Source organism: Trichosurus vulpecula, chromosome 4, assembly GCF_011100635.1.
Source record: "Trichosurus vulpecula isolate mTriVul1 chromosome 4, mTriVul1.pri, whole genome shotgun sequence".
Lineage (NCBI taxonomy): Eukaryota > Metazoa > Chordata > Mammalia > Diprotodontia > Phalangeridae > Trichosurus > Trichosurus vulpecula.
In genome coordinates, this window is record NC_050576.1 from 167,427,158 (window position 1) to 167,440,696 (window position 13,539).

Consider the following 13,539-nt stretch of genomic DNA (forward strand, 5'->3'; position numbering starts at 1 on the left):
CAGAGCTGAGCTAAGGGAAATTGCATGGAGAGAAAGAAACAAAATTGGGTATGAAAACTATGCCTAAGCTTTTGACATTTTAAAAAATCATTCTGTTGATCTTGGTAGGCTGAGACATTCTTTACTGCTACTCATTTCTGGATTGGACTGATCAATACTGGATTTATCAAGCTATTTAGGGGCAGGCAATTCCAATTAAGATTATTCCACCATCCCCAAAATGATTGTGTCATCTTGAAACTGCATGTGCTAATTGGATTGAGAAACAAGTCGCAAGTTTACACAACTGTTTCTCACCATGGTTTTTATTTTTCATTGAGTTGATTTTCTTTTTAAATGTAAAGAATTCCCAACAAGTTACTGACTTGGGTGTTAAAGTTTAAAAAGAAGTTTCCTCAAACAAAAAACATACTCCTGCATGCCTATCCCCACATGGCAAAGAATGAGTTCCAACTCTCTATTGGAATAGAATGAAATCAGATGTTGTAGGAATGGCTTCCTCCATTGTATAGCTGCCCTCTATTCTTTAAATCCCATGATCCTCTTCTTGTAGTTTATGCTAATGTTCAGCTAATGTTGGCTTGATGTAGAGAGTGTGTGTGTGTGTGTAACCCTCTCCTTTTTTGTTCCTTTTTAGACCTAGGGCTGTGTGTTCCAGCACACTGAAGAAATTCTGTTTCTTGATTCTTAACCTTTTGTGAACTTCCACCAGCTATTGTACTCAATGAAAACTGCAGTGATTTACCTCATCCTTGTTAAGCTCAAAGATTAATATTCTTATATTATTCTCCTAGAACCCCTCAGTGGAATGAGCTGCAGCCACCCTTTAATGCCAACCACCCTCTGCTCCTTGCTGCAGATGCTGTGCAACACTCTCAGTTCCTGCTCGCTGGCTGTAAGTAGCTTGAGTGGTTTGCACTCTTTTTATTGTTTTCACATCAAATGTTAGAATGCTGGCTCTCTAAAGAAGACATGCCTATTAGCACTGACCCACAGGCCCAGGGTATAGAGGAGCTCAGGGTACTGGCAAGTTAGATACTGTATAAAAATATAAACTGCAACCCAATGCACTTTCTGGTAAGTGTGTGCAAGGCAAGGCTGGGGAATATATTGTGGGGTTTAATAAAATGCTATGGGAAGATGGGGAAAAAAATCTCTGCCTGGACATCTTTGAAGAATTTTGGCACTTTTTTCCCCACAGCATTAACCCATAGAGCTTGAAGAATAAAGGGTGATAGAGTTTACCAAAAGTTAATAGCCTAATCCATGTTTAAATGTCATATTTGTTGATTCTGAAAGCTTTTAATAGGTACTGTAATATAGTTAAATAGATATGGCATGATAGGTACTACAATGTAGTTACTAATGTAGTTGAAACTGTGAAAGAAACCTGACCTCTCCTACTAGACATTTTAGTCAAAATAGCTCTTTTGGGATACTAAGATTCATATCAAACTGAGCTGTAGTTTAAAAAAAGAAATGGTAGAAATTTATTTTGAGAATGTTATATAGACATTTTTCACAAGAGGCATGAAAAGACAATTTAATTTTTTAAAATTTTGTTTGTGGTCATAAAATTTAAAATATCTTATAATTACAATTCAGTTTTATACAATGGACTAGACCCCTAATTTCACTAGATAGCTTAGCACACTGCATATTTTTAGGAAATATCTTGAAATTAATGTTGACATTTTTTTTGGTGAGGTTTTACTGTATTTGGCCCTTTATCCTGCCTGCCCGTAATGTAAACCATGATTTAAAATGTTTCCATAACCAATCTTTTTTAGGGTTAAAATGTGTTATGTGTTAAATAGCAAAAGCACATTGGGAACTACAAATAATTTGCAGTTTTTGAAGTCACTTCAAGAAATTTTGCAATGTACTGATCAACCAGTAACCTAACAAGTTGGCTACAGAACCCATCACAACATCAAGTACATAGATGCTCATACCAATTTGTGATGCAGTCAAAGTAGTTATTTTCTCCAGATATGCAGATTGCAACTCATCCATGGCTGTCCATTCCGATTTCGTCCGATCAAGTTCCCCATTCAAATTAGCTACCTTCAGTTATAAGAGTCTACTATGCTAGACTAAAGTCCTATTGCCGACATGATGAAGGGTGTCCCTAGTTTTATTGACTACTTCTTATGGCTAGGCCCATGGATATTTAAATTTCTTCTGCTTTTCTTGAAATAATACCTTTTGGAAAATGGGGTTCACATGACTATTTTTTTCAATTGAATAATGATCAGAACTCGTTTTGTTGGTTCTGTAGTTTCCTCTTTGTTTCCTGTCTCAGAAATATTGATCCTTAAAAAAACCTCAAGAAAAATGATAAAACCATAATCTTGTCTTTTCCTCAGACTTCCAGCTGTACTATTCATTCAGCATTTACTAAGTATCTTTAATTAAGCTTAATTTATTAAGGTAGGTAGACACTAAATATGCTGGGGTTTTTATGCTCAGTTTGACACTTTTTTTTCAAGAATTATATCTGGAAGTTTAAAGGGACAAACTGGAGTTTAATAAGCCTCCTCTGATACCTTTGAAATTTATGTTACTTTCACAGATTTACAGGTGAAGTGACTAAGGTGAAGGGAAATAAATTCCTCCTGTAAGATTGTCTTAATAATCCATGGTAAAACTGTGATTTAAATTCAGAATAATTCGAAAGAATCATGAATGGCACTTGTATGAAGACCCCACAGTTATAAAACATAATTACTTTCAATTTTAAAAAAATCATCCACATATGAAAAGATAAAACTTAGGGAAAAGCAGTCTGTTTACTTGACATTGCTGAAAATGCTAATATGTGACTGAAACAAATAAATATGCACAATATGGTTATCTGTCAGAGCAATAATAGCCTGACATACAATTCCTGAAAGTAGTCCAGGCATCAGGGGAAGGGCCTTTACCTGTCCATCTGCCACACCCTCTCTGAAACTCAGTGTTTAAGAGGTCATGGGTCAGCATCTCTTACTATCAAATTCCCTTCTAGAGACTATACTGAGGCCTTATTAAAACACAAGTGTCCTCTTGTTCCTGGCGCTTGGAAACTTTTCACTCGTGCTTAACCACAGCATTCTTCCTCTTGATGTTTTCCATTGTTATTTTTCTTCTAGTAGTTCCAAAGACAGATCTTCAAATATTCTCAGTTTTAGATATTTAAAGATGGGTCAGAAGGGTCCCCCTCTGTCTCCCATTAATTCAGTTACTGCAAATGCTTTTTAGAATCTTCCTTTGGTTTTACTTAGGTCTATGAATCAGATGAAGTAGATGGTATACAGATTTCAGAGATGACAATTATGGCAGGAAAATAAAATGGAAGGAAATGGAAAAGTAAATAGAGAGATGATGCAAGGATAGAATAGGAGAATAAGATTTACATCTAGGTATGCCATGATCTGGCTATCATAATATTATGTTGGCTGATAGAATTTGGGATATGTGGCTGAAAAAAAACAAACAAACACACAAACCCTGAACAAGAAAAAAAATGCAAGACTTAACCCTAAGTCTCCTGGGTTCCAAGCCTTGCTCTCTGTCTGTTACTCCACACTGTCTCCTACAACACTGCCAATAATTAGCGCTTCCAAGTTTCACTTATTTTTAACCATCGTCTTTTTTCTTACCAATTATAATTTAATTAAATGACCTACATTGAAGATTCCACTAAGAACACCACTTGCACAGAGGTCACTATAGCAGTGTAGAGTGTTTTGGGAATATGTTGACTTTCTCATAAAGTAGAGACTTTGAGCCCCATGTCAGGCAATTCTTGGTGAAAAGTTTTGCTTTGGTATAGAACACAAGTATCTGTGATATAAAACTGTGATAGAGGGTGCTCGGCAGAACTTTAGGTCTCTGTAGGATCTATGGACTTAGAGTGGTATTCTTCATGCCGCAGGAGTATGGCCTTGGCAAGGTCTTAGAAGCATTGCCTCACTTTACTTTCTAGGTGGGGTCAGGGAATCAAGTGACTCTGGGATTTATGGAGAGAAAAAACTGGAAGAATCATCTCCTGATGAAATCAGTGCCCACAGAATCAACTATCTGAAGTGCCATACCCTCTCTCCTGAGGGTATGCCTCTCCTTCATTGTTCCTGTTTAATGACAAAACAGATAAAGTTATCTCCTTAAATTTGAAGACAGTTTTTTTTTCTGAATTTTCACAGAAAGAAGAATGCTATCCTCTGCTGAATCTGCTTATTACTAGAGGAACCAGCATTTCCCATATATGCATCTTTGGAAATTATTGTTTAAAACTTGTTACCCAAATTATTACTTTTTAAAAAATGACCAAGTCATTATAGAAATGACTATAGACCATTATGGAAAATTTGTTTTTTTCCAATGTAAAAGAACAGAATTCTTGGTGTAACTGTTATCTTGCTTCACTAAAGGGTTCACAAACAGGTTATCTCCTTCATGTTTCCAGGGCAAAAATTTGCCAGGAAATTTTTTTCTAATGTATTTAGATCTGTTACTAATGATGTGTCCAAGTCCTTTCTATCAGGAAAGGAAGGAAGAACAGACAAATGTCCATACATTATTCAGATACCCCGATGCCTGTAGGAGACAGAGTAGTTAGAGGGCAAAATAAGGAAAATAAGGCATTGGACTTTCCTTCCTTTTTGAACAAAACAATAAGCTAGACTTCAGTAATGATTCAACTTCTGGTTATGAATGTGTTCAGCTTAAAAAGTGAGGACTGTGTCTTGTTTTGTAGGTTTTTTTTTTAAACGGGATTTAATGTGCTGTGTTTAGTGGATTCGATTTATATTATCAATTCCCTTCTTTTTATACTCACTGCCACCAACCTACTCTAGGACTTTGTTACTTCTTGCCTGGACTATTGCAACAATTCCTGATGGTCTTTTTGTCTCCTCTCCCTCTTCCAGTCCATTCTTTACACTGCTACCAATTAGTTTTCCTAATTACATTACTCCATTCCTCTGCAGTCTCCTACCACCTATCGAAGAAATTCCCAACTCATAGAATCACAAAATCTAAGAGATGTGAGGGACTTCCAAAGCCCTCTAATACAACCCATATTTAATAACGAGGAATTTTTTTTTCTACAGTGTCTCCAAAAAAATAGGTCTATAGCCTTTGTTTGAGGACTTCTAGAAAGAGTAAATCCATGAAAACCTGAAGGTTTCTACTGTCAGTTAATTCGTGGAAGTTCTTCCTTATGCCAAATCTAAATCTTTCTCTCTGTAACTCCCACTACTTGCTTCTACTTCAACTGATTTGGGCCTAGTAGGAAAACAAAGTTAATCTCTCTTTATATGATTGCTCTTAAGATACTTGGAGATAACTCTAATGCAACACTATTCTCCCAACCCCGTCCCAAACTAAGCTTTCATTTCTCCAGGCTAAACAGCCCTACCCATTCCTGCTGATCTTGGTATATCATATTCTCCATTTCTTTCACTATCCTGATCACCCCCTCCAGCATACACTCCAGATGTGGTATGATTTGGGCAGAAAATAGTGGGGCTCCCTTTATATGGATATGCATAGCAGCCTAGAATAGCAAATTGACTGCCATTTATACTGATTAGTCATTAAGACCACAGATTTTTTTCACACATTTATTCACATTAATTCAAAGAGCACAGGAACTTTTGGGTAGTCAAGTCCATTCCTCCTGTCTCCTTGAAAGTCCCCGCCCCCCATCATACTGTTGAAGTTATTTTTTTGGAACCCAAGTATAGAACTTTTCATTTATTCCACTTAAGTTTCCTTGTATTCATTTTGTACCCAGTATTATAGCCTGTCAAAATTATCCAATCAATTAACTGTCTCTTTGTCATCTGCCAAGTTGGCAAATATGCCTTCTATGTCTTTATGCCTTTTATGTCTTTATTAATAAAAGCATTGGTTAGTTTAAGTTCAAAAAGAGATCCTTGGGTACTCCACTAGATGCCTACTTCCAAGTTAATATTCCAGTTCAATTAATATTAATATTTATGACTGATCTTTCAAGCAATTCCAAGTCCATATACCATGAGAGATTTTCTTAGAAGCTTTGCTACAATCTAAGTATACAATATCCATAGCATTCCCTTAATTTATGAATCCACCTTGGGAAGAAAAAAATGCCCATTTTCTGAATATTCTATGTTGTGGGCAAAGCATCTACTTTAGTGTTCTGTGAATGTATCCCACAGATTCCAGCCTCTGTGCCACAATTTTTTATTCCCTTATCCTGAAATGCCACTTTCCTTATTCTTTCCATCTACTTCACTTCTACCCAGTTCAAATACCAGTTCTTTACTGAAGCCTTCCCTGCTTCCCCTCAGCTGTAAATGGTCTTTCCCTTCCAACAAATCATATATGATTTTGTGGGAAAGGCAACATTGTGCATGGATGGAGGTGGGGGATGGGAGAGGGGGAGGAAGGCCTGAACTTGGACTTAGAAGAAATCAGAGTTTCAGTATTGCTTCTGACCCTTACACGTTGTGTGACACCATAACCCCTTTGAACCCAGCTTGTAAAACGGGGATAAGAATGCCAACACCACCTACTTCAAAGGGTGAATGTCGGGAGGATTCTTTGTAAATCTGAAAGCGCCCTTAGACATGTGAATTATTATGCCTTTTTCTACCTCTGCTAAACATGTGTGACCTTGGGCAAATCATTTCATGTCTCTGTTCCTTAGTACTCAGACTAGACAGTGAGTTAGATAAATAATCTGTAAGTTTCCCTTTTCCTTTGTTTTCATCATATCTCCAACACTTCACAAAATGTTTGATACATAGTAGATACTTTAATGATTTTTGATTGATTTCTTCCACCTCTACCATTTTAAAATTCTGTTATTTGTTGTGTTCTTTTGTGTTGGTATTGATATTTTATTATAGTTTATTTTATTATTTATTATTATTTTATTCATTATAGTTCTAACATAAATTTTAAGTATCTTGAAGACAGGTTACCTTATGATCCATATATTCATCTTTATATCTCTCTCAGCACCTACCACAACCCTAATAATAATATTTGCTTTTTGGGTTGAGCTTGTGGATCTGTAATTTCATTGGTCTTGAGAACTTCTAATGAGGAAACTCCCTCTACCAATGCAGGTTGGTACTTTGAGTCTTAGAGTGTTACTCAGAGCACTTTGCAGTTGGGTGATTTGCCCATGGTCCCAAACGAGTGTGTATCAGAGGTGGACCTTGAAGCTGCATCTTCCTACCTTCGAGACTAGCTCTTTATCTTCTGTGTCATAGCTGCCTCAAGATAGAGTAATAAATGTTAGTTAAGTGAATATTGAATAATTAATTGAAGAAACAAATGGGTAGTATCTACTTTTATTGAAATTTTTAAATGAAATTTAAATATCCATCCCTCCCTCTCTCCCATCCAGGGAGCCTTATAAAGGAAATGAAAAGAGGAAAAGAAAAACAGGTCAGCAAAATGAACTAATTCATCAAAAATATCTAACATTTTATGAAGTGTTCCATGCCCATAGTTCCCCATCTCTACTTTCAAAGAAAGAAATTGACAAAAAAGCCAGTAGGGCTTTATTTCTGCTATTTGAAGATAGACATTGTGCCATTGTAGATAAAAGGGTAGGGCTGTTTTTCATGAAGTCTTTCAATAATCAATCCTGAATCATCTCTTTTGCAGGAAAGGCCTAAAAAATGGAGGGGAGGGGGAACTGACTTTATCTTTCTCAACCTTGGGGTAATTCTATAAATACAGTTTACCAGAAAGAAGAAGTTAATGCTAGCAAATCCTGAAAGCCTTTTGGTGCATAGCTTGAACTCACCTCTTAAATGAACATTGGTGAAACATATTCATGGGGTTCTGGATACTGTTTTTGAAAAAAATGTTCTTGTCTTTTCTTTTAGAACCACAAACCTTCAGAAATACTAAGTGCTTTCAGTGCATATTATTCAGAAACAGTTATTTCCAAATTCCACAGACTTGCATCTGGCCAGGACCTGGATAACCATTTTTTATGGATTCTGAGTGACACAGCTTCAGGTGTTTTTGATGAAATGAATGAACACTACCATTTTTAACGCTGCTTATTTGATACATGTGCCAGTGATTGGCTCTGAGATATTCTCTAGCCTTTCCTCCTTGCTAATCCGTAAAGAAGGTTGAAGGTAATCATGTAAATGTTGCCCAGGAAACCAAAGAAAGTCTTCTTGGTAATTAGACTGCTTTCAAGTGTACTAGTTAGAACTGAGCATCAGTTGGGGTTTAATAATAACAATATTTCAAATTTTACCTAAATTTTATAGAATATGTACCTTTAAAAAATACTTTCATTTTATCCTGACAGTGCTGTGAGAAACATGGGACAGGTATTACTTTCCCCATTTTGTAAGTGAGAAAACTGACGGACAGAAATTTAAGTACTTTATTTCATCTAGATGATTGTGGATGCAAGGTACAAACCAGTTATGTCAACCAATTTCTATCTCCACTATGGTTAATTTTTAAATATAATTTTTATTGATGTGTATGTCACCATAGTATCACATATATCCTTCTCCCCTCACCAACCTCAAGAGCTGTCCCATATGACAAAGTATTTTAATTTTGGGGGGAGGAAAAAAAAGTCAGTAAAACTGATGAGCACGTTGAGAAAGTCCAAAACCACGTGCAGTGTAACACCTGTGAATCTCCCACCTCCACAAAAGGGTAGGTAGGGGTGTCTTCTCATGTCTCTTCATTCGAGTCCTATTTGATCTTTACAATTTTGTTACATTTACATTTGATTCTTTTGGTGTGTCATTACATAGTTTATTGTTAATATTTTAATTGGTTATTTGGATTGTGCTACTAGACCAGACCAATTAAAAATTCATTCAAATTATAAAACTAGTAATAATGATACTTTGGATTTCAAGAACACATTCATTTCAGAGTTTAGAATTCCTTCACCACATAGTTGTGAATAGAATGATGGAACCCCAGAAGCAAAATAGCTAGTCAAGTCTCACAAGTAACTGGAAGAACTGGAATGAGAACCCAAGAAGTCTGACTTCAACTGTGGACACTAGCTAGTAGTGCTTGTGAGTATACCTGAGAAAAAATGTCTATCACAGAGGGAAAGGGATCTGCATCTTCCTCTTTGCCCAGAATAGCCACAACATGGCTATTTTTGATTATTTGACAAGTGGTCCTCCTGTTGTAGGTTTGGATTTGTAGATCTTGCTATATATACTGGGCTTCCTGCTAGGGCCAGTGCATGTATACTCTTGGCAAAAAGATAAATTTCATCTTCATCACAAGGTCAATGATTGTGTCCTGGACAAGCAGTTACATTTAGAGAAGGACTGTGGGACCGACCACATTTTTCAGTAGTTCCTGAATTTAGGAGGAAGATGTCTACTTTCAGTGTTACCATCAATTTAACCTAACATCCTGGATTGCATCGCTGTTATGGCATATACCAAGTATGACAGAGGAACTCGTCAATATTTCCCTACATTGTCGCCAGTAAATATTTGTCCAGGAGTGAGGAGGGTGGGGAGGAAGGAGATGTGGATCTCTTGTGGAGGAAGCTTGGCATGCAGAATTTGTTTGAAGAGTATTTATAGTTTATTGTTGGCCATAGATTGTGCTATACTGCTTTGACATCTGGGTGTGTGCTAATTTCCAGTAACTACTTCAGCTTGTACATTTGAGTTTTACTGAAGATTCTCATAACTTTGCCCTGTCTGATCCTCTTGTGGATTTCTTGGGGGAATTTGGAACCCCGTGGATAGAGTCCTTCATCACGAAATAAGAAAGCTTCATCTTTTGCTTCTTCCTCTTCCATATGTTCTTTTGTGTGATCTTGACCACCTTATTGAGTCTTTCTCACCTTTAGCTTCTTCTTTTTTTTTTGGCTAATTTAATGGTTCCTGCTGCCTTAGGAAGTATTTTGAGGAATAGTAGCAGCAGCACGATCCTCCAAGCTTTACAAGGGTTGGATTTAGAACTCTACCTTGTCCGTATTTTAAACCCCATTGTGTTACGTTCTGTACTCCTTAATCATGACCAACTCCTTTAATGCAATAAAATATAGAGAAATGTTATACAAAGAATTTTTATTTTGATAGAGATAAATTTATTTGCTTTTTCCATGGATGACACCGTCATCCCCAATGGCAATGGGAAATGCTTTTGGTAGGCCTTAATAGCTAGTGGATTCTTGAACAAAATTATCTCTTGTGTTATTTTCCAAGGAATGTTAGCAGTTTTTGGAGGACAGCCTTAAAATCAGCCTTTTGCACTACCAAATCAAATGCATTTTTTTTTTAAGACCAAGGCTTTTATTTATTTGTTTCTTGCATTTAAAATATTCTTCGATGACATCTTTGGCCTGAGATTCCTTGCCATTGTCCTTAACAACAATGCAACTGCAGCCAACCACTTTATGGGGCTTTCCCTCTCTGTCAGTTTTACAGAGGCCTGCCTATTCACCCAGCTTCTTGTTGTCATCAACCTTGATCGAGTTGATCTGGTGCTCAGCACACAGGGCATCAACCAACTTTACATACATAAGTTCATCACAGTTGGAAGCAAGAACACAAAGATGGGCTTGGTGTTTGTCCAAGGCTTTGGCAGCTTCATGAACTCCAAGAGCTAGGCCATCGTGGATGAGTGTGGTCTTCAGCACTTCTTGTAGAGCGGTATTAACATCCATTACAGCTCCAGCAGCAATGCCTTCCTCAGCCATGGCAGCGGTTCACGAGTGAAGCTAAATCTTGAAAACACCGGGGAGCCTCTGCCTCCCACTGGACTCAGCAGCAACAGGGAAAGAGCAGACCAGATGCTTTTTAAAAATATAACCTACAAACAGTAAGCATTATGGAACTTTTTTGTCCTTTTCCATTTAATTTGTGGTCTGTCATTAGAGGCAGCGAAATTAATTTTCACTATAGGTATTCAGTTAAATGGTGTATGAACGCTTGTTTGTTATATAGTAAAGAGGATCCTTCAGTATGGGTTTGTCCAGCTCAGGGGTGGGGAACCTGTGGCCTCGAGGCCACATGTGGCCCTCTAGGGCCTCAAGTGTCCTCAGCCCTTTGACTGAATCCAAACTTCACAGAATAAATCCCTTTAATAAAAAGATTTGTTCTGTAAAACTTGACTCAGTCAGAAGGCTGCACTCAATCTAGACTCTAGATGGCCAGTGAGGTACCTTCCAACTCTCAGCTTCTGTTGTTTTGAGATATAGTATTTGAATAGCATTATCTCATTTGATCCTTACATGAGCCTTGTGAGTTAAGTATTGTAACTGTAGTTAATGCCTCTTTCCAGGGGAGGTAACTGAGACTCAAGAAATCTTGGCATTTAGTATTAGAAGGAAGTGAAGAGGAAATAGATTCCAACCATAAGTAGGAATCCTTTGTCACCCATAAGTTGAAATTGGACAACTTGAAGACTTCTAGTAACTGAGCATTCATACTGAGGTAGCCCATTCCATTGCTGGACAGCTCAGATTGTGAGATTATGTTGAAGTAAATCCATCTCTCTACTGCTTCCATTTTTTGATCCTAGCTCTACACTACAGGAACAATTATCCAAGTCTAATCTCCCTTGTGCATTCCAACCTTTCAAGTCTTTGAAGGAAAAACAACCCCAAAGATTATGTTTTCTTTGTTTTCTCCTCTCTAAGCTAAGCATCTCCCCAGGTTCTCCTTTAATTAAGCTTCATGTGGCAGTCTTGAGTCTCTTCTGCATCCTATTGTGGATTTCTTGGGGGAATTTGGAATTGGTTGCCCCGCTCTGGACTTAAGTTTCGGCTTGTCAATGCCCTTCATAAAACATTGCTTTCAAACCTTTACATAGTCCTCCAAATATGGTTTGACCATGAGAAAAGTAGACTTTCTAAATTCTGAACACTATAATTCTGTTATTTCAGACCTTAATCGGACTAGCTTTTGCCAGCTGCCATATCACACTGTTGACTCTCTGAGCTTTCAGTCTCCTGAAGGTCTTTTACATAAAAATTACTTTCTCAGCGTGTCTTTCCTATGCTATACTTAGGTTCAAAACTACTGTACAACAGTGAGCTTTTACATGTACTCCCTATTAAAAGTTCTATTAGTATATTTGGTCTTGTCTAGCAAGAGCACTTTATAGCCTATTCCTGTCTTTCAAAATAACAACTGTTCCTTCCACTTGGTGTCATTCACTAATTTGATAAGCCTGCTGTGCTTTCATTTGAATCTTCCTTCCATATGTGACACCATGAACACAGTACTAGAGATCAATTTAGTAACTACATTCTTTATTAGAAAACAGACTGTAAGATATATCTTTGGAGGAAATAATTTTCGTCTGTCCATATTTCCTCATATTGTGTGGGCAAACATGACCTCAGAGGAATTGCTGCGGACAAGAAGACACAGTGTAACTCCATCATAAGAATCAGTGGTGACATCTACATTATAAGGTTTCTTTTTACAATAAAAAAGGGCATATGATGGATGGAAGGAATGAAGGAAATAAACATTTATTAAGTACCTACTGCGTGCTAGGCACTGTGTTAAACACTTTACAAATATTGTTTCATTTGATCTTACAACAACCTTAGGAGGTGGGTGCTGTTATGATCCCCATTTTACTGCTGAGGAGACTGAGGCAGACAGATATTAAGTAACTTGACCTGGGTCAAACAACTAGTAAGTATCTGAAGCTGGTTTTTCATTCAGGTCTTCTTAACTCCAGGCCCAGCACTCTCTTTAGAGCCAGCTAGGTACAAGGTGCCATAAAAATCAAAGGAACTTATACTTGGCTCTAACTTCAAGAAATAATCAAGTTCAGTGCCCTCACTGTACAGAAAAAAAATAAAACAAAATTTGTGGCCCAGAAAATGTCACACAATAAGTGATAAATAATCACAGGGCCACTGAATCCATGGTATAGGCAAGGCATCTTATATTATTTATAAATAGAGCAGTAGATCATAGTCCCCTGTGAATCAAGGAGATAGCCATTTAGATGGAGTACTCAAGATTATTTCACCTGCACAAAATTAACGGAGGTGTGACACAATTTAGGTATTCTTTAAACACTTTTCGAGTTGAAATTTGTTTATTCTTCTCTGCGTATTGAGGTCTTTTGTATCCTTCAAAGCCCAGGGCAAGTCCTATCTCTTTCATGAAGCCTGTCCACCCTGACAATTATCCTGAGCTCTCCCTTAGTTGGTATAGCATATGTATTCATTTATTTAGTTAGTTGAGTGTTTGATTTCATTGGTATAGGGAACTTCCAATGAGGAAATCCCATGTGCAAATGCTCTTCAATTTAGAAACTTCGAAAGTGGCCTGGCAGTCTATTTTTCAAATAGCCCCAGTTATTTTTATGAGTATGTGTCTTACTTTGCAAACTATTCTCATACCCAGTTCAGGCAAAATTAGAGCCAAAAGGGATCTGCAAGATCGTCCAGCCCAGTTCATTTGTTTTACAGATGAGGAAATAGACCCAAAGAGGTTATGTGATTCTCCCAACGGTCACACAATAAGCTAATGAAAAGCTGGGATAGGAACTCACTTTTTCTGATTTTAA

The 13,539-nt window shown here is 37.2% G+C and overlaps 1 protein-coding gene and 1 pseudogene across 9 annotated transcripts in view; one reads left to right on the plus strand and one right to left on the minus strand.

Moving 5' to 3' along the window:
• The window catches only part of BCAS3 (BCAS3 microtubule associated cell migration factor), a 772,682-nt gene that overhangs the window by 365,483 nt on the left and 393,660 nt on the right, over window positions 1-13,539 (plus strand). For all 9 annotated transcript variants that reach the window (XM_036754180.1, XM_036754172.1, XM_036754177.1 and 6 more), the window contains one exon: window positions 795-895. In XM_036754180.1, coding sequence (XP_036610075.1) covers window positions 795-895 — 101 coding nt within the window. The remainder of the gene's footprint in view (window positions 1-794; window positions 896-13,539) is intronic.
• LOC118845934 lies at window positions 10,310-10,702 on the minus strand (annotated as a pseudogene).